The following is a 23028-nucleotide window of genomic DNA, read 5'->3' on the forward strand; positions in this document are numbered from 1 at the left end:
GTATATTCAAATAAGCCACAGCATAAAAGCAGTCATTTTAGAGTGATTTTCCATTTTATACCTGGAGTGAGAACAAGACATTTTGTGATGGCAAAATTCTTGGATATGGCTACAAGATGCCATATCCAAGAATTTTGCCACCTAAATTCATTTAACCAATGAATTTAGGTGGCAAGCCATCATAAGACTAGATTCTGACCAAAGTCAGGAGGAGGAAGCAGATGCTGCATGTGAATCACAGAATGATTCACAGGCTATAAAACCAATTCCAACAGTCACAAACAGCATCCCAGAAATATAGTGAAGGAAAGTTATCATTTCCAATCACAGTGGGTGACTGATATTGCCAATTATATGCTCACAGAAAGAGAAATACTATACTACCCTGAATTGGCAATGAGCTGACCTTGCATTGGTTACAGGAACATTGGTATCTGCTTCCAATGTGTGCCGAAGATTTCACAAAAGTGGTCTGTATGTTAGGTTTTTTTTTTTTTTTTTTTCCCCTCCATACATGTGAGGTTTGTTAATCAACCTATAGGGTGTACGTTTTCCATTCAGAAAAAGTCATCATCGTCAAATTCCTGACATGTACCCTCAAAGGGTGTATACAGTATATGATAGTACTACATGAAAAATTTACATCATTACTAACTTGCTATCTACAATTTTCCTCCAAATCAGTCTGTTACTTGTCAAGACTCCAACATTATCAGATCTTATATTTCTATCGTCTAAGGCACTTTTGTACCGTATCAATCCACCTATATCTTAAGAGCGCTTAAGGGTCAAAGCTGTATAACTGAGAGGAGACCGCCACATAGCTTTTAAAGGAATGCAGAGAACAGACCAGGGCTTCTGACCTAATGTCCAATCCTCACCTTCTCGGGTGCACCCTGTTGGGTATCTACCTGGATACTGAACAAACGAGGATTGGCTGGTAATTTGGGATTTAGCCAACTAAATTGTATTCTTATTGGCTTAAACCAATATACAAATTGATGGTACAACATGACAAAATTTCAGAAAAGATTACATGCTGAAATACAAAGCAGGAAATTATGACCAACTGAGGAGTATATTGAATTCAGCGCAATAGTATCAGTTGCTGGATGAGAAGAATATTGACAATGCATGGGAATCGTTTAAAAAATACTTAGATGATGCAATATCAGAATGGGTCCTGAGAGTTTGAAGAATAAATAGGATAGGAGTCAAATGGATGTATAATCTTATCCAGTAAGAGATTCGTAAGAAAAAGATGATGTGGAAGGAATATTGTGTGCATAAGGATGATGTCCGTTATGAAAATTATAAGCAGCAGGCCAGAAGATTCACAACTGTTGTATGGAAAGCTAAGTCTGAGTATGAAAAGAAACTGGCTTTGCAAGCTGAAGATAACCCCAAAGAAATCTATCAATATGCTGCAAGTAAAAGAAAGAATGAATATGAAAGAATAATTCTACTGAATGCAGATGGTGTGAGAGTGATAGATGTTGTTCAACTAATGAGTGCCCATTTTGTTAAAGGCTATCGACCTAGTGTATGTGACATTGCGCTCACTGCTACCTCTTCACTGGATGAAGAAACTCAGGTGTATGAGGAGGAGGTATTAGAGCTGTTGCAATGATCTGACCTCGTCAATATGCCGAAAACATATCACTTTTCCTGATGAGATTTGTTACTGTAGTTACAAATAAATCTTCTGATGTTATTACATCAGAAGATTTATCCAACACTGGTCCCCTCCCCTCCTTCGTGTTGTTTCAGGTAATTATCCCTTAATAACTGTATAAATTCCATTTTGTCACGTGTCTTTTCCTTCTTCTAACGTATATTCCCATAGTTGAAAATTCCTTGGCCTGTACCTCATTGTGCTAATCTGCCAATGCATGTCATCCACATATTTTCTGGACTCCCAGGTCTGTAGCAGCAACCAACAATATATTTTCTCCCATCTCACACCAGACAGCCTTAAATGAACCATTTCCTCAAATCTACAATCTTTCTTAACTTCTATTAGGAATATGATACTCTATAGGGGGTCAGCATAGTTTAGTAAAAGATAGGTCCTGCCTCAGTAATTTATTCACATTTCATAATAAGGTGAGAGAAAAATTTGACAAAAGAAATGGCTACACTATGATACTGCTGGTATTTGCAAAGGCATTTGACAGAATAAACTATTATAAAAGTTGGAGCAAATGGCACTGAAAATGAGGTTGGTGGCATGAATAGGGGACTGACAGACCTCAATCCCCCATACATTAATGATATAGTGGAAGAGTTGAGAGCAATATTCACTTGTTTGCTGATGATGCAAGACCAGGAAGGGCAATAGTTGATAAAGGTAACATAGATATCTGATTTAAATAAATTGGCAGTGTGGACAAAGGACAATATCAACTGAATGTTGTAAAATGTAAGGTAATACACTTTGGGAGATGAAAGGATTACATTTTTTGTATCACAATGAAGGTGGACAGAGATTTGAAATTCAGAGGACACTATAAGAGAAGGTGGTTATTATCTCTATTAATAAGGCCATGATTCAGCCACATGTTGACTACTTTGCACAGATTTGGTTACCTGCTTTCTAGGGAATCAGGAGGTAGTGTAAAGGATTTAGTGATTAGTGACCTGTGGAATTTTCCCTATGAGGATAGACTAAAGGTGAGTGGGTTGCAGAGTTTAGATGAGGGAATATGATAGAATGTTACTAAAGGGATTCTATAAGATTGACACAAAAGAAATTTTTCAATAACATGAGGAGAATGGGGTGCATACCAAGTTCTTTACTTGGAGAGTTTACATCTCCATAAACTTATTCACTGCAACAGTGAATAAGTTTATGGAGATGTATGATAGGTATTGTGTTAATGGATAGTGTGGGTCTCCTGCAACGAGTCTTTTGACTCAATATAAATAATATAACATAGAAAACTTCAGCTGTATTCTCAATGGGGAACCTACAGAACAAGTAAAATATTTCAGCTATTTAGATACAGTTTTTAGTGATGATGACAAATTAAATTTGGAAATAGACAAATGAATAAGCAAAGTTAGTATGGTAGGAGCCAGTTGAATAAATTTATATGGATTAAGAGAGAAATTAGCCAAAACACCAAATTAGTTTTTTGCAACACAGTGTTCAAACCAATTTTAAGGTAAGGATCTGAGAGTTGGTTAGAAATAAAGCACATGACCAAAGATTACAGATCACAGATATGATAGTTCTGCAAAAAATTAAACACTTGAACAGATGGCATCAATGGCATAATCATATCAAAAATGAATATATTAGGAAGTAACATGACATAGTTAGCATTCAAAAAGTGTGAGGAAAGCTAATCTAAGGTGGTGTGGCCACTTAAATAGAATGGATGAATGAAGGTTGGCAAAACATAGGTTTGAAAATGTTAAGATGGTATGAAAGAGATGCAGAGAAAGACCGAGGTCTAGGTGGACTGATTCAGCCAGAAGTTCTTCCTAAGCATTGTACATATTAATGTATTAATTAATTTATTATTATTAATTGATTTACACATGAAATTGCATAAATAATTAAATTAATTAATGCTAATTAATTATCAATTAAAAAGAGATTGATAATGTAAGCTTAATCATGTAGTGCTGTCACACTAGACTGAACACCCCTTGAGAATATATATCAGGAAATTGATGATATATATATATATATATATATATACACATCTGTTTATTTTGTGTGTGTGTGTGCATGCTGAAAATATCTATGAAATTTAGGCAAAAATTCTACAAAAAAGAATTTTTAATATACATTTCTTCCATTTTATAGTTTGTTTTTATTATTTAAAATATTTACACACAATTTTTAGAAGAGATTGCAAATTAAATACATACTGGTGTCTAAAAGCGAAGGACAAACTAAACTGATGAAAAAATTTTCATGAGTAGTCAAATGTAGATATAAATTTATTCCCAGTATACTAATAAATTATATTACATTATTTTTATGAAATTATAAATTTCATAAAAATTAAAATGCAATACATTTTTAGCGAATGTTGCAAATTTCCTAAAGATTAATTGCACAGTGCTTACAGAAAACTATGCAGAGAGAGAGAGAGACACATCAGTAAGGAATATGCCCACTCCCAAACTGCTATGCAGCTCTCACAATGTTGTATCATGCTCAGCACTAAGTGATTCAAGAGTTTTTGAGGCAAACACAGCACACTATTCAGAGCAAGAATAAGGCCTTTTTTGTTTCCTGGAGGGAATTTCAAGCAACAATGCATCTCCCTATTGTGTCTCAAATGTGTTCTGTGGAGTTGAGATCTGGGGAGAGTGCTGGCCACTTGATTCGATTAATATCCTCAGTCTCCAGAAGTATCTCCACCGCTCGTGTACAATGTGGTGTGGCACTGTCATGCATAAAATGAATTCTTTTCCTACAGCACCACAGAACAATCAGACATGACATTGAAGAACTTCATTGTAATATTGTTCACTAGTCCCTTTTTATAGTACTTGGAGCTCAGTGCACCCATTAAGCATAATGTCTCCCCACACCATGACCTCAACAATGCCATATCTATCCCTTTCAAGTAGTACTGCTCACAATGGTAAGCAGTACTACTTTCATGCCAGATTAAGTGTCGTCTAGAATTGAAGGAAAGACTAAAACAACTCTCATCTGTAAAGAGAGTATTAGCCTATTGGTGTCTTGTCCAACTTTTATGGATACAAGCACTGAAAACGTGTTCTATGGTGAGTTGTAGATAAAGGGACACATGCTACAAGCCTTGGTGCATATAGGCCTACTTGTCGCAGATGTCCTGCCACAGTTTCTCGAGATATCCATGTACCTGTGCTTGAATGGAGCTGACCAGTCATGGTGCGTCAATTACATTTTGCTGTTATAATCAAAAATTTGTCTTTGTGCTCTGTGGTAGAGTGAGAACAACCTCTTAACAAATGTCTGAAACACAATGCATTGGTTTGAAATGCTGCCCAGAGCCTGGATACAACAATATGTGAATTCAACTCTCTCTCACAATATCAGTTATTCTGCAGCCTTCTTCAAGCTTTCCAATAATTCTTCCCAGTATGAAATCATCTGTGTCTTTGAAGCATTACAAGACATTAAAGTTTGCAACTTTATTCCTTCATGAAACGAGCTTAGTGCAGTCTTTTAACCTGCTGAGTGCTGCCACAAAACTCCTGTGTGTGTGTGTGTGTGTGTGTGTGTGTGTGTGTGTGTGTGTGTGTGTGTGTGTGTGTGTGTGTGTGTGTGTGTGTGTGTGTGTGTGTGTGTGTGTGTGTGTGTGTGTGTGAGAGATTTGAAAATTTGAATGTGTACCTGCTTTCTACTCAAAATCACCAGTTATACAATATTTATAAATTTGAGTCTACAGTTCACTGTGAATGCTGCATGATTGGTTCTTTTTGGACCTTCCATACATTCTTTTCTTTTCAATATGAAATTCATTTTTATCCTGCTCAAAACAAAATCTGATATTATTATAATTACAAAGTAATGGTAGTAAACAAATCAGCATGTTAAAATTCATGCTGATTAGGTTTCCCATTTATATTTAAAAGTGAAATAAACTGAATATAATAATTTACTAAATACATAAAATGCTTACTGCACGGCAAGTGAGAGGCATGCCTTCTTTATCTTTTTCTACAGGGTCAACCATACCAAGTTGAACAGCTAAGTCACGCTTTGGATCAGAAATTATAGGGTAGGAGAAATTATCAACCTTTGCATAACACTGAATGTCCTGTGAAATAGATGATTAAATACAGAGTGCTATTTCAGCATGTATTATATACTATAATATAAAACAATAGAAAACATTCCAGATAAGATACTCTTGAGAAGGATGTCAATGCAAGAGACATCCCTTCCCCACTTTTATATGTGTTTATTTATATAAAGCAAAATCTATATGCAGAAATATTTTAAGTACCACTAAGAGCCACTGTACACATAATTAACTTTATCATTCTGAATTGTTTTGTCTTGTAACAAATACCACAGTGACGTGTGTGCAAACACACGCGTACGTACGCATGCGAGAGTGAAAGGGCTTGCTTCTTTTGTTACAACTTATAGAATGCATACCATAATTAAGAACTGTGCAATGAGAGTAATTTTTTGGACATGGTTCCAATACAGATGTGAAAAAGACTAGTTGAATACAGAATAGGAATAAATGCTAGTCATTCACAATTATATACAAAAAATTTATTACAATAAACAGAACTTTAGAAGGCTTCATTTAGAGATATAATTGATTAAAAAAAATGGATGAGGTTATCCACTTAATGTCTACAAAGAAAGCAAACATTTACACAAAAGTGACAGTTTTAAAATCAGTATAAATGTGTTCATTTCACACTAATATCAGATATCCATGCTGTCCAACAGTGCTTTAAGTCATCGTCTATTATTGCTTCAATTAGATCAGAAGCTAGGAAAGTTTCAATTGACAATACAGGGTATAGATGAAGTCTGATATTTCTGATTCAGTAACTAATCTTTAAAGGTACCTATCAAAACCTTTTAATCGGTAAACCGATTGTTGTATGTACCTTGTGTTCCCATTTCTTTGATAAGATTGTTTCTATGCTTATAGAAACCAACCACTATTGAGCATAGATTGTTTCTATGCTCAATAGTGGTTAGTTTTCTGTAAACTGAGAAGCTTAACTTTTTATCTTTACCAGACACTTCTAAACAGAAGGTAATTTGTGATTTTCAAGTTCTACAGTGAATTTTAGGTTTGGGTTGCAAGTTGTTCAGATAACTTTTGTATTGCTCTAATTCTATGCACTGACAATGAACTGTTATTTTCAGTACGAAATATCTTAATTACTGTGTTATCATGTAATTTGTTTTGATTTAGTAACTGTTCTTTGGACTTCCAGTATATGTATATTTCGTAAAAAGAACTAGTTTTATTAAAATAACAATAAACCTGGCTAATTTCATAAGTCATCCAAATTACATCAGGGGTAAATGTCTTATATTAATAGATAAAAACTAGAAAGAATAAATAACTAATTTTACATAAAAATGTTTCACAAACTTCAACAGTCTAGTAAAAAACCTTTTTCTGTGGTAGTATTAGAGATGTCATAGGCTCTGTCATATACCATTCTTATCATGTCTATCTTTATAACAGATTGTCGTGCGAAGCAGCATGTAGCAATCACTCAATAGTGGTTGGTTTTCTGTAAACTGAGAAGCTTAACTTTTTATCTTTTCCAGACACTTCTAAACAGAAGGTAATTTGTGATTTTCAAGTTCTACAGTGAATTTTATGTTTGGGTTGCAAGTTGTTCAGATAACTTTTGTACTGCTCTAATTCTTAAGTTGTACTAACCAAATGATGAAAACTTCAACATATTGCAGCCAAGTTTTGGGGGAATTTTTTATGACATTTTTAAATGGTTCTCATCATCATCAAATTCCTGCCATGTACCCTCAAGGAGAGTACAGGATATGATAGTACTACATGAAAAAAATTACATCATTACTAACTTCCTATCTATAATTTTCCTCCAAATCAATCTGTTATCTGTCAAGGTTCCAACATTATCAGAACTTATATTTCTGTCTTTCAAGGCATTTTTACTGTATCAATCTACCTATATCTTGGTGTTCCTCTGAGTCTTTTTCATGCAAAACTGGAGAGAACACTTTTTTGGTTAATCTTTCTTCTCTCATTCTGTTTAAGTGTCCATACCACCTGAGATTAGCTCTGCTAACGCATTCCTGGATGCTGACAATGTCAAGTTCTTTCCTAATATCGTTGTTTTTAATATGATATTGCCATTGATGCCATCTATTCACACCTATAATCTTTCTCAGGACTCTCATATCTGTGGTCTCTAGTCTTTGGTCAAGTGTTTTACTTCTGACCCAGCTCTCAGATCCATAAGTTAAAACTGGTTTGAACACTGTCTGTATACAGCTAATTTAGTGTTCCTACTAATTTCTCTCTTATTCCATATGAATTTATTCATTTGACTTCCAACCATACCAGTTTTGCTGATTCTGTTGTCTATTTCTATATTTAATTTACCATCTTCAGTAAAAATCATGCCAAGTAGCTGAAATGTTTTACTTGTTTCACAGGTTCTCCATTCACAACACAGTTGACATTTTCAATGATTCTGCCTATTTTCATTGTCTTTGTCTTTTTATTGCTGACCTTCATACCATATCTATTACAACAGCTATTCAATTTTGTCAGAGAATCTTGCAGACTACTAGCGGATTTATTTAGAAGTATAACATCATCCACATAAAGCAAAGAGCTGACATTAACATATCCAAATTTGATATCATGTTTAATACCACTTTCCTTCATAATGTGATCCATATAGATAATGAATAACAGAGGGGATAATGTACATCCTTGTCTCACACCAGATTTAACATTAAACCATCTTCCTGTACTTCCTTCAATTCTAACTGCTGACTTACAACTCAAATAAAGACTAAGTATTGCTTGATATAATGCCCCATTAGCACCATATAACTGTAGCATTTTGAATAGTTTCTCTCTTGGCACCTTGTCATATGCCTTTTCCAGATCTACAAAACTTATATACAGATCTTTGTTATATTCCCATGATTTCTCGACTATCTGTCATAAAGTGAAAATCTGATCCTGACAGCCTCCATTTGACCTGAATCCAGCTTGTTCTTCACCAAGCTTCTCTTCCACAATCCTTCTCAACCGTTTCTCAAATATACTTGCATATATCATACCACAGGAACACTCAGTCATGAATTACCTCTGTAATTCTCACATTAGTTTTATTTCCCTTTTTATATATGGGTACTATGAGAGCTCTACTCCAATCATCTGGGATTTGTCGCTCTATCCAGGCCTTCTGAACTATGCAGTGCAGCCACTGTAAGACTTTTATATCTCCATACTTAAGCATTTCTGGTCAAATATCATCTACTCCTGCTGTTTCATATTTCAGGCTTTTGATGGCTTTCTCTACTTCAAGTATGGATATGTATTCCTGACTGCATGCCTGGTCAGTGTTTTTTTACCACTGTGCTGTCATCGCTTGTTTCATTTACAATTTTTCAAAGTAATTACTCCATATTTCAAGGATATCTTTTTCTCCTATTTTCATGTCACCTTTATCATCTCTAATTCCTTTAAAGCACTTTTTGCTCCATTTCTTGGCTTCTTCAATAACCTCCAGAATATCTTGCCACCTGCCATACCAGCTTTGCTTATTTCTGTTGTCTATTTCAATTTTTAATTGCCAACTTCACCAAAAATTATGCATAATTAGCTGAAATATTTTACTTGTTCTATAAATGTAGTTGAAGTTTTCCACATTCCAGCCTATTTTCATAGTTTGGCCATTTTACTGCTTCATGCCAAATTTGTTACAGCTGTTATTCAATTCCTGGAGACTTGTGGATTTATGTAGGAGTATAACATCATCTATATAAAGAAAAGAGCTAAGTTTGACATTCCAATTCTGATATCATATTTAATGGCGCTGTCTTTCATAATGTTATCTATATAGCAGACCTAATAACGTGAACCCTCAATCTTACCCTGATTTTACATCAAATGATATTCCTGTAGTTCCTTCTTCAATTCTAACTCCTGAATTATAATTTAAATACAGACCAAGTACTTCTCTGTATAATGTTTCATCATCATCATCAAATTCCTGCCATGTACCCTCAAGGGGTGTACAGGATATGACAGTACTACATGAAAAAATTACATCATTACTAACTTCCTATCTACAATTTTCCTCCAAATCAGTCTGTTACTTGTCAAGACTCCAACATTATCACATCTTATATTTCTATCGTCTAAGGCACTTTGTACCCTATCAATCCACCTATATCTTGTTCTTCCTCTGGGTCGTTTTTCCTGCCAACCTGGCAGAGAACACTTGTTTTGCTAATCTTTACTTGCCCATTCTATTTAAGTGACCAAACCACCTGAGATTAGCTCTGCTAACGGATTCCTGGTTGCTAACAATGTCAAGTTCTTTCCTAATATATTCTTTTTAATATGATATTGCCATTGATGCCATCTGTTCACACCTCTAATCTTTCTCAGGACTCGTATATCTGCGGTCCCTAGTCTTTGGTCAAGTGTTTTACTTCTGACCAAGCTCTCAGATCCATAAGTTAAAACTGGTTTGAACACTATCTTGTATACAGATAATTTAGTGATCCGACTAATTTCTTTCTTATTCCATATGAATTTATTCAATTGACCTCCCACCATACCAGTTTTGCTGATTCTGTTGTCTATTTCTATATTTAATTTACCATCTTCAGTAAAAATCGTGCCTAAGTAGCTGAAATGTTTTACTTGTTCCACAGGTTCTCCATTCACAACACAGTTGACATTTTCAATGATTCTGCCTATTTTCATTGTCTTTGTCTTTTTATTGCTGACCTTCATACCATATCTGTTACAACAGCTATTCAATTTAGTCAGAGAATCTTGCAGACTTGTAGCGGATTTACTTAGAAGTATAACATCATCCGCATAAAGCAAAGAGCTGACATTAACATCTCCAATTTGGATATCAGGTTTAATACCACATTCCTTCATAATGTGATCCATATAGATAATGAATAACAGAGGGGATAATGTACATCCTTGTCTCACACCAGATTTAACATTAAACCTGTACTTCCTTCAATTCTAACTGCTGACTTACAACTCAAATAAAGACTAAGTATTGCTTGATATAATTGATACCATAAAACTGCAGCGTATTGAATAGCTTCTCTCTTGGCACCATGTCATATGCCTTTTCCAAATTGACAAAACTTAAATACAGATCTTTGTTATATTCCCATGCTTTCTCGACTATTTGTCGTAAAGTGAAGATCTGATCCTGACAGCCTCTATTTGGCCTGAATCCAGCTTGTTCTTCACCAAGCTTTTCTTCCACAATTCTTCTCAACCGTTTCTCAAGTATACTTGCATAGATCTTGCCAGGAACACTCAGTAGGGAAATACCTCTGTAATTCTCACATTCAGTTTTATTTCCCTTTTTATATATGGGTACTATGAGAGCTCTACTCCAACCATCGGGAATTCCTCCCTCTGTCCAGGCTTTCTGAACTATGCAGTGCAGCCACTGTAAGACTTTTATACGACCATACTTCAGCATTTCTGGTCAAATATCATCTACTCCTGCTGCCTTTCCATATTTCAAGCCTTTGATGGCTTTTTCTACTTCAAGTATGGATATGTATTCCTGACTGCATGCCTGGTCAGTGTTTTTTTTTATCACTGTGCTGTCATCACTGCTTGTTTCATTTAGCAGTTTTTCAAAGTAATTACTCCATACTTCAAGGATATCTTTTTCTCCTGTTTTCATATCACCTTTATCGTCTCTAACTCCTTCTACAGCACTCTTTACTCCATTCCTAAGCTTCTTCAACAACCTCCAGAATATTTTGCCACCTTCTTGATATTTATTTTCTATATTCTTGCCAAATTCCTCCCATGACTTTTTGTTTAGCTAGTTTTACACACTGTTTAGCTTTCTTACATTTGTCTCTGTATTCTGTAAGAGTAAAAGCTGACTTATTTGCCAGGAACTTTGGATATGCTTTTTTCTTTTCCTTCACTGCCTCTTTAACTTCCTGTGTCCACCAGGGAGTTCTGATTTTTTTATCCTTGCACACAACCTCACCACATGCCTCTCTGGCAGACTCAATCAATGTTTTCTTCAGAGTTTGCCACTGAATCTCCAAGGTTTGATTCCTGTTCTCAAACTCTTTCATTTTCTTTTCAATAATCTTTGTGTATTTTAGTCTACAGTTCACATCTTAGAGCTGTTCAACTTTTATTCGCTTTAAAACTTTCTTACATGTTATTCTTTTCAATATGAAATTCAATTTTATCCTTCTCAAGACTAAATAGTGATCACGTCCAATTTCAAATCCTCTGTACACTCTGGTGTCCTGCACCAGGGAGAAAACATCGCTATCAACAATAACATAGTCAATGAGACTTTTCTTATTCCTAGTCTCTTCTCTCCATGTGAATTTGTGCACATTTTTATGTTGGAACATGGTGTTAGTAATGACCAGTCCATGTCCTGAGCAGAAATCCAACAGATATTTGCCATTATTATTAGCTTTGCTCTTTTCTCCAAATTTTCCCAAAATATTTTTGTATGTCTCACAATCATTTCCTACTCTGCTATTTAGATCCCCAACAAGGACCAACTTTTCATTTTTCATTGTGTCAGTTGCTTTTTCTAAAGCCTCAAAAAATTCCTCCACTTCTACCTTAGTAGAACCTTCTGTGGGACCATAGGCACAAATAAGTCTCATTGTCCAGTTCCCCATTCTCATATTTGCCCACATTACTTTACTTGAGACTGACTGCCATTCAAGACGATTAGCCTCATATTTTGTGTTGAATACTATGGCTACTCCTTCTTTTCCTTGATTGTCATTGCCTGAATATAACATTTTGTATTTATTGCTCAGAAAGATATCACCAGTTTTGGTCTTTTTTGTTTCAGTCACTCCTATTATGTCGATCTGGTACTTATCTAATTCCTCAGCTAGCTCCATTTCTTTGCCATTCAGGCTTCTTACGTTGATAGTACCGATCTTTAACTCTGGTGATGTTGAGTTGGGGTTTGTTTTCAGATTTGTTCCAGAAGCTGACTTTTTGCTGTTGGCCCTGGTTCCCTGGCGAAAACAACGGGGGCTTGTTTAACCAAGCGACGTCCCAGCCGGCATGAAATTTTGTCATGTTGTACCATCATTTTTTATTTTGGTTTAACCAATAAGAATACAATTTGGTCGGCTGAATCCCAAATTGCCTGCCCATCCTCGTTCGTTCAGTATCAAAGTAGATACCTAACAGGGTGCACCACGAGAAGGTGAGGATTAGACATTAGGTCAGAAGCCCTAGTCGGTTCTCCACATTCCTTTAAAGGCTATGTGGAGGTCTCCTCTCAGTTATACAGCTTTGACCCTTAAGCACCCCTGGTAAATAATGTTTCATTTACCACATATAATTGTAATGTTCTGAACAGCTTTTTTTCTTGACACCTTGTTGCACTTTTTTCTCAGGATTTCTCAACTATTTGTGGTAAAGTGGATATCTTATCCTGACAGCCTCTATTTGACTTGAACCCAGCGTGTTCTTCTCCTAGTTTCTGTTCCAAAATTTTTCTTAGCCTCTTCTTAAGTATGCTTGCATAAATCTTACCTGAAACACTCAACAGAGAAATTCCTCTGTAATATTCACATAATTTTTTTTTTTTTTTTTTTGTACAGATGGGAACCATGAGACCTCGACTCCAATCATCTAGAACTAGCAAAATATTAGCAATTAAATAAAACTTATGTTGTTCCTTTGCTGCTTATATTAAGCTGCAAACTTATAGATGAGCAACTGCTAACACAGCTTATCTACATGTCTTGCATATTTAGTTTATTATTTTTATATGTGTGGATTGCGTACAAGTGTTAAGCAGCAGACATTACTTGTAGAATAACTGCACACTTCCATTACTTTGGGTGTGAAAGAGGGGATTCAAGATTATAAGTGGGCTCTTCATTTTTGCTACACATCTTGTAAAGTTAATCTAGTTTAATGGATTCAGAGAAAAAGGCCAGTCTATGGCTATGACTCTTGGAATGTCAATTATTATCTTTTGGCTCTTTGAAAATAAAATGTAATACTGTTACTTCTGTTCACATGCCTGAACTTTTTTTTTTTTTTTGTTTATTGAAGAGCATTCGATATAGCACCCAAATTAGTCTGACAGAAGACCCAGTGCCTTACCCTAGATCAGTGGTTCTTAACCTGGGCGGTAGTGTCCCCTTGGGGGCTGTAAGCAGTGGAGAGCAGCAAGTGCTACCGTATTTACTCGAATATAACTAGCACCCCTGATTTGACTTTACAAAAAAAGAAATTTCATGTGCAAGGCATATTTTTCATATACCTCGCACATGAAAAAAAGTTTAAACACGTTCACATGAGGACGATAATAACTCGCTCACCAAAGTAAATAACACCCTCCCAACAGCCACTATACTGCAGGTGCAAGAAAAGCAAGTAGTTTTATTGTATCACTGAATAAGGTACAGAGACATTTGCAGTCCGTGTAATATATTTCTCAAATAGTGCAATTAGAGACAACCGGGATAAAAACAGCAACTAACTAATGAATCCTATATCCCCCCCCCCACACACACACACACATTAACCATGCTGCATAGATTCGAGTAAAACCATATGTTGCACTAGCAAGCACAGTATCTAACTAAAACTATTATCCAATTTTTTAAATTTTCAATGTCATTAAGACATGACAAAAGCAGAAGCGACAGGCAAAGAACTAACAATAAAAAAAATTTAATGGGGGGGGGGGGGTTGAAACTTTGTGTAAGTTAGCCCAGTAACAAGAAGTTCCGTCAGAACGATAAACAGACAAAACACCACCCCATCGTAAATGTGTTATAACTAAGAAATATATAGTGAATGTTGTTATGGCAGTTTCAGATAAAATGGAATTCAGTTGATGAGAATTAACATTTCAACTCAACAACTGTCGGCTTGCCTTTGTCGTTTAGCATTATGTTGTTTTGTTAATACCACACCAATCATACATATCTTCTTCCACCTTTCTTTGTCCAGTGCACAGTGTCGCAGTTTATGTACACCCATTCCACACGTCTTCATGGCTGCTCTATCTCTAATGATCTACCACTGCTATCTGTTTAGCACCCTGCTTTCACTTCTCAGTCATTCGTGAGGGATTGTTCATTATGTACCTCAAGTCTTGTAAATTACTGTTAATTTTTGCTTGAAATAATGGGAAAGAAGATGACACTATTTGGGTAGATGACCTTGACAATGTACACAAGGAAACTGCTCTAGAGGCTGGAAGTAGTGATAGCAAATAGGAGACTACTATTATTAATAACAAACGTTTGTATCTAATCTAGCATCATTATTTATACTGTATGTTTGGCAACACTGTTCAGAATATTGTATGTCTGGCAATACTGTTCAAATTTATTCACTGCTTATTTTTTAGAATTTTGAAATTGAAAGGTAAGTAATTGGGTTACTTTTTAGTCTGAATTTTCTACATTGAAAATAATTAATTTGGGCTATTTTCTCAACACCTAATAAGAACTCTGGTTTGCAGATTAAATCTAGCCAGTGGTATCAGATGGCACACTTCGTTGATATATGTAGCACTGCAGCATATTAAAATGAGAGGAAAAAGAAAGTGTCGTCAATATTCAAGTGAGTATTTAAAATATGGAGTTATTCCATCTATAAATAATGAGCAGTTACCAATGTGCTTAATATGTGAAAAAACTTCCTCAAATGAAGTCTTCAAGCATTTAAGAACAAAGCATCCAAATAAAGCAAAAAGATTTACTTTCACGAATTAAAGACTAAATTTAAAAATTGTCCTGCACTTAAAGGGTTCATTGCAAAACAAAGTAACCAACAAGAGAAGGAAGTATGTCTTACAAACTTTCAAAATTAATTGCCAAATATGAAAAGGCACATATTATTGGCAAAACTCTCATATTACCAGTTATAAATGAAGTTTTAGATATGATGATTGGACTATGTAAAAGCAATATGACGTCGTCAATTCCTCTCAGCAATAGTTCATTCTTCTTCTTATTGTGCTATCTTCTATTGAAGGTCAGCGACCATCTTGGTGAACAAACTGCGCTCTTGTGCTAATCTGAGCAGTTGTGCACTGCTCTTTCTTGTCCACGTCTTGATGTTGTCAAACCATGATATTCTTTTTCTTCCTCTAGTTCCTTTGCCACCAATTCTTCCTATCAAAATAGTTTGTAGAAGTTGGTATTTGCTGTTTCTCATGATGTGGCCAAGATATGATGTTTTTCGTTTCTTGATTATTTGTACAAGATGTTTAGCTTTGCCAATGGATTTTAAGACATCTTCATTGGTAATTTTTTCTGTCCATGATATCTTTAGCATTCTTCTGTATAGCCACATCTCAAAGGCTTCAATTTTCTTGATGGTTGTCGCCTTCAATGTCCATGTTTCAACTCCATAGAGCAGAATAGACCACACGTAGCATTTCAGCATTCGGCATCTGACTTCCATGTTTAGGTCTTTATTGCAGAATAGTGTTCTCATTTTCATGAAGGACTGCCGTGCAACTTCAATCCTTGTCTTTATATCTATTTCTGGATCCCACCGTTCATTAAGCCAGCAACCAAGATATTTATATCTTGACACTTGATCAATATTTTTCCCATTGAGTGTCAGTTTCATTGATGAGGCTGGATGTTTGCTGATGATCATGTATTTTGTCTTGTTGATGTTTATTATCAACTAGTTCATTATCAACAACAATTGACGAAATGGCAAAGGACATTGAAAAAAAAAAAAACTTTGTGATGATTTAAAAACCATAGAATTTTCTTTGCAACTCAATGAGACAAGTTTACATTCGTTAATAGCCTACGTGTGCTATATAAATACTAATGAAGAAATTATTGAAGAGTTTCTGTTTGCTGAACACCTGAAAATTGACACAAAAGGTTCCACAATTTTTAAGGTTGCTAAAAACATTCCTTTCACAAATATTATTGCATGTGCAACTGATGGAGCAGCACTAGCTATGAGTAGTCATCACTGTGGATTTATAGCACATTTATCTTTACAATTCACTGCATTGTTCATGGTTTCTTTCTTCATTCTTCACTTAGCTGCAAAACATCTTAGCGGTAAACTACATAAGACTTTGGATGATGTTATTAAAGCAGTGAATAAAATAAAAGCAAAGCCATTGAATACCCGTATTTTTCGGGAACTTTGCCATGAAAATGAAGAAGAATTTGAGTGTCTTTTGCTTCACATTGAAGTTAAATGGCTCTCAAATGGAAACCGTCTGCAATGCTTGATTTCTACGCTACTGTTTTGGAATTTCTTAAATCATGTGATAAAACTTGTGCAATGTTCTAAAAAAGGAAAAGGTTGATATCGCATATCTTTCCAATATTTTCAAATTAAATTAGGTTAACATTTACATTATAGTTGAAGACTATAAACTTTCAGAGGAAACCTTACAACTACTAAAAAGGAGACGAAATATGAAATAAGACACAAACTTGATTTCTAAAATAGAATATGCAGAACTATGCAAAACAATAAGGAAAAAGATGAGAAATGAAATAAGATCTTATAACACTAAAAAAAATAAAAGAAAACAATAAAAATATGAAAATACTAAGAAAACATTTATCAGTTGGCAAAAGTTAAATAACTGCAATAAAAGATAAGAATGGAACTACAATAAGGAACCAAGAACAAATCCTAAGCAGACTAGAAGAATTTTGTAAAGAACTCTATATTGATCCATCAATAGATAAATCAAATAAAAATAACTCTTCTCCATCTCATATGGAATTCATCCCCCCATTCACTTCAGATGAAATAAAACAAGCATTAAAACAAATGAAAAATGTCCTGGTGAAGACCTAATTCACATAGAATTAATTAAATGGGGAGGAAACGATAATTCACCATAGAATAATTCACCATGTCACAAACTTACTAAATCTATACCTAGAAGAGGGAAAGATACCAGAAAATTGGAAAAATGCTACTCTGACACTGTTATTTAAAAAAGGGGACAAAGAAGAAGTAAAGAACTATAGAACTATATTCTTTCCAATCTGTACAAAATTCTCACAAAAGTAATAACAAACAGGTTAACACCTCTTCTAGACTCAAATCAACCAGCAGGAACAAGCAGGATTCCGTCAAGGCTTTAACACAATTGATCATATTCATGCAGTAAAACAAATAATAGAAAAAGAAGAAGAAAACCAACTGCCTCTCTGTTTAGCCTTCATTGATTATGAAAAAGCATTCGATTCCATCAAAACTAATGCAATAATCAAAGCTCTCCAGAATCAGGGAGTTCCTGGGGAATATATGGACCTCCTCCAGGCAATATACCTCACTGCAACAATCCAACTTCACATGAGTAGCAATAAAATATCAATTGAAAAAGGTGTCCGAAAAGGAGACTCTCTATCACCCAAAATCTTTACAGCAGTGTCCGAAAAGGAGACTCTCTATCACCCAAAATCTTTACAGCAGTCCAAGAAATATTTAATAATATAAACTGGACAAACCTCGGTATAAAAATTAATAACGGAAACTTAACACACCTAAGATATGCAGATGATATCATAATTTTTGCAAATACTCCAGAAGACCTAGATCACGAAAGCAGAAAAGTCGGTCTAAAGATAAACAGAGAAAAAACTAAAATCATGTTTAATCATTTGATAACACCAAAAAACAATAACAGAAAACAATTTCTTGAAAAGAGTCTCTTCATATACATACTTAGATCATCTTATCGATCTAAGTTTGCAATCACTAAACTATGGTCTATATCTGCTCCTTGAACAGTTCGACACTGCAGTTCCCCAGTCTACAAATAATAGATGATGATTTAATATTAGATACAGATTTGGATTGTTATTGTTCCCATCTTCTGACACTGAAAGAAGACTTGATGATTAGATTCAAAGACTTTAATGAGCTTAAAATACCTGACTGGGTTATAAATCCATTTCTTTCTGATGCCACTTCTGTTCATCCAAATTTGTGTGAAGAATTTGACTTAAAAATGATTTTGAAGCTCAAGTACAATTTCAACAGCGAGGCTATGAAAGATTCTGGCCAAACATGCAATGCAGGTATCCTCAGCTTTGGCAAGAAATAAAATTACTGCTCATTGCTTTTCCTTCTTCATACTTGGTCGAGAAAGGATTCAGCACAGTGTTGGTGGATAGGGAGATGAAGTTTAGGGGGCACATTGCAAAAGTAACTAAATCAGCTCATCAACTCACTTGGTTGTTGAAAAATACCTTGACGAGCAGAGACAAGCAAATTATTGCACCTCTGTACCGAGCCTTGATAAGACCTCATCTCGACTACTGTGCCCAGATTTGGTCACCTCGGTTCCTTCTTGATGGGGAGGAGGTGGAGAGGATCCAGAGGCGAGTGACTAAGATGATAACAGGTCTATGGAATGAACCATATGAGAACAGGTTGAAGATTTGTGGGTTGCAGAAACTAGTTGATAGGCGGAGGAGGGGAGATATGATTGAGACATTCAAATTGCTAAAGGGATTCTATAGGATTAATTCAGAGGATATTTTTGAGATCAGGACTGGTGGTGGGAGAACTATGGGACACCTATGGAAGCTGGGCAAGAGTGTGGTTAGCAGAGGTGTTAGAGCTGGGTTCTTTACTTTTAGAGTGGTAAATGAGTGGAATAAGCTGCCAGAGTCTGTTGTGGGTGCTATGACAGTGAACGAGTTCAAGACAAGTTATGATAGATACTGTAAGAATATAATCGCATAGTTGTGTGGACATGATGTTTAGGGCCTCCCTTGATGAGTCTAAGGAATCCTGGAGTCGCCCGAAATAATAATAATAGTGTTGCAATTGTTAAATAAGCAGTAAAATAGATTGCAAATAAGTGAAAGAGGAGACTTGAGACTTTGTTTGTCGAACATTAAACCTAATATTGAAAAATTAGCAGGATCTCAACAGGCTCAGTGTAGCCATTAATGATTGGCTTATTAAATACAGTAAGTTCACATTTTTCTTTAAGAATTAATTTGTATCAAAGTAATTAATTTTAATTAACTATCAGTTCAAATATGTTGATGGTAATTTAGGTTTGCCTAATAATATATTATAATTATCTTATTGAGTCATTAGCCTAGTGAAAAAAACGGAGCAGGGGTGCCAGGCCATACCAATTGTTGAAAGGGGGCACCAAGCAAAAAAAAGGTTAAGAACCACTGCTCTAGATACTCCAACACCTTCAACAAAGACAGATATTGCAGTAATTACAGATGACTCTGCTTCCAATGCAGACAGGAAACCAATGTCACATGAAAGCAGTTATGAAGCTGCCATTAAATATCATTGAAAAGAAGAACTTAAGCAATCTTTAGAGATCTGATTTTTGAAACAACAATCTGAACCCAGAATATTAAACTGTATCTCATGAAAAACTCTGTTGAAGAACTAGATAACATGGACTTTATTTGAAAGACTTTAAATGATCAAAGAATTAAAAGATGAAATTATACAAGAATACCCATAAAATAGAAAATATTGGAAATTGTGTAGATCGTCATCATCATCAAATTCCTGCTATGTACCCTCAAGGGGTGTACAGGATATAATAGTACTACATGAAAAATTTACATCATTATTAATTTCATATCTACAATTTTCCTCCAAATCAGTCTGTTACTTGTCAAGACTCCAACATTATCAGATCTTATATTTCTATCATCTAAGGCACTTTGTACAGTATCAATCCACCTATATCTTGGTCTTCCTCTGGGTCGTTTTGCTGCCAACCTGGCAGAGAACACTTGTTTTGTTAATCTTTCCTCGCCCATTCTTTTTAAGTGAACATACCACCTGAGATTAGCTCTGCTAACGCATTCGTGGATGCTGACAACGTCAAGTTCTTTCCTAATATCCTGGTATTTAATATGATATTGCCATTGATGCAATCTGTTCACACCTATAATCTTTCTCAGGACACTCCTATCTGTGGTCTCTAGTCTTGGTCAAGTGTTTTACTTCTGACCCAGCTCTCAGATCCATAAGTTAAAACTGGTTTGAACACTGTCTTGTATAAAGCTAATTTAGTGTTCAGACTAATTTCTCTCTTATTCCATATGAATTTATTCAATTGACTTCCCACCATACCAGCTTTGCTGATACTGTTGTCTATTTCTATATTTAATTTACCATCTTCAGTAAAAATCGTGCCTAAATAGCTGAAATGTTTTACTTGTTCCACAGGTTCTCCATTCACAACACAGTTGACATTTTCAATGATTCTACCTATTTTCATTGTCTTTGTCTTTTTATTGTTGACCTTCATACCATATCTATTACAACAGATATTCAATTTAGTCAGAGAATCATGCAGACTTGTAGCGGATTTATTTAGAAGTATAACATCATCCACATAAAGCAAAGAGCTGACATTAACATCTCCAATTTTGATATCATGTTTAATACCACATTCCTTCATAATGTGATCCATATAGATAATGAATCACAGAGGGGATAATGTACATCCTTGTCTCACACCAGATTTAACATTAAACCATCTTCCTGTACTTCCTTCAATTCTAACTGCTGACTCACAACTCAATGAAGACTAAGTATTGCTTGATATAATGCCCCATTGACACCATATAACTGCAGCGTATTGAATAGCTTCTCTCTTGGCACCTTGTCATATGCCTTTTCCAAATCGACAAAACTTAAATACAGATCTTTGTTATATTCCCATGCTTTCTCGACTATTTGTCGTAAAGTGAAGATCTGATCCTGACAGCCTCTATTTGGCTTGAATCCAGCTTGTTCTTCACCAAGCTTTTCTTCCACAATTCTTCTCAACCGTTTCTCAAGTATACTTGCATAGATCTTGCCAGGAACACTCAGTAGGGAAATACCTCTGTAATTCTCACATTCAGTTTTATTTCCCTTTTTATATAATTGTACTATGAGAGCTCTACTCCAATCATCGGGAATTCGTCCCTCTGTCCAGGCTTTCTGAACTATGCAGTGCAGCCACTGTAAGACTTTTATACCACCATACTTCAGCATTTCAGGTCGAATATCATCTACTCCTGCTGCCTTTCCACATTTCAAGCCTTTGATGGCTTTTTCTAATTCAAGTATGGATATGTATTCCTGACTGCATGCCTGGTCAGTGTTTTTTATCACTGTGCTGTCATCACTGCTTGTTTCATTTAGCAGTTTTTCAAAGTAATTACTCCATACTTCAAGGATATCTTTTTCTCCTGTTTTCATTTCGCCTTTATCATGTCTAATTCCTTTTACAGCACTCTTTCCTCCATTCCTAAGCTTCTTCAACAACCTCCAGAATATTTTGTCACCTTCTTGATATTTATTTTCTATATTCTTGCCAAAGTCCTCCCATGACTTTTGTTTAGCTAGTTTTACACACTGTTTAGCTTTCTTACATTTGTCTCTGTATTCTGTAAGAGTAAAAGCTGACTTATTTGCCAGGAACTTTTGATATGCTTTCTTCTTTTCCTTCACTGCCTCTTTAACTTCCTGTGTCCACAATGATGTGATTTTTCTATCCTTGCAGACAACCTCACCACATGCCTCTCTGGCAGAGTCAATCAATGTTTTCTTCAGAGTTTGCCACCGAATCTCCAAGGTTTGATTTCTGTTCTCAAACTCTTTCATTTTTTCTTCAATAATCTTTGTGTATTTTAGTCTACAGTTCACATTTGAGAGCTGCTCAACTTTCATTCGCTTTGAAACTTTCTTACATGTTATTCTTTTCAATATGAAATTCAATTTTATCTTGCTCAAGACTAGATAGTGATCACTTCCAATTTCAAATCCTCTGTACACTCTGGTGTCCTGCACCAGGGAGAAAACATCACTATCAACAATAACATAGTCAATGAGACTTTTCTTATTCCTAGTCTCTTCTCTCCATGTGAATTTGTGCACATTTTTATGTTGGAACATGGTGTTAGTAATAACCAGTCCATGTGCTGAGCAGAAATCCAACAGATATTTGCCATTATTATTAGCTTTGCTCTTTTCTCCAAATTTTCCCAAAATATTTTTGTATGTCTGACAATCATTTCCTACTGTGCTATTCAGATCCCCAACAAGGACCAACTTTTCATTTTTCATTGTGTCAGTGGCTTTTTCTGAAGCCTCAAAAAATTCCTCCACTTCTACCTTAGTAGAACCTTCTGTGGGACCATAGGCACAAATAAGTCTCATTGTCCAGTTCCCCGTTCTCATATTTGCCCACAATACTCTACTCAAGACTGACTGCCATTCAAGAAGATTAGCCTCGTATTTTGTGTTGAATACTATGGCTACTCCTTCTTTTCCTTGATTGTCATTGCCTGAACATAACATTTTG

General features: G+C 35.3%; 1 protein-coding gene across 1 annotated transcript in view; it reads right to left on the reverse strand.

The window, feature by feature from the left end:
* The window catches only part of LOC150103726 (peroxiredoxin-6-like), a 68984-nt gene that overhangs the window by 28282 nt on the left and 17674 nt on the right, over positions 1 to 23028 (reverse strand). Inside the window, exon 3 of the mRNA XM_090396513.1 lies at positions 5634 to 5771. Within this exon, the coding sequence (XP_090252639.1) occupies positions 5634 to 5771 (138 nt within the window). The remainder of the gene's footprint in view (positions 1 to 5633; positions 5772 to 23028) is intronic.

This window comes from Typopeltis vanoorti, chromosome 8, assembly GCF_054136105.1.
Source record: "Typopeltis vanoorti isolate ZY-2024b chromosome 8, IOZ_Tvanoo_1.0, whole genome shotgun sequence".
Taxonomy (NCBI): Eukaryota; Metazoa; Arthropoda; class Arachnida; order Uropygi; family Thelyphonidae; genus Typopeltis; species Typopeltis vanoorti.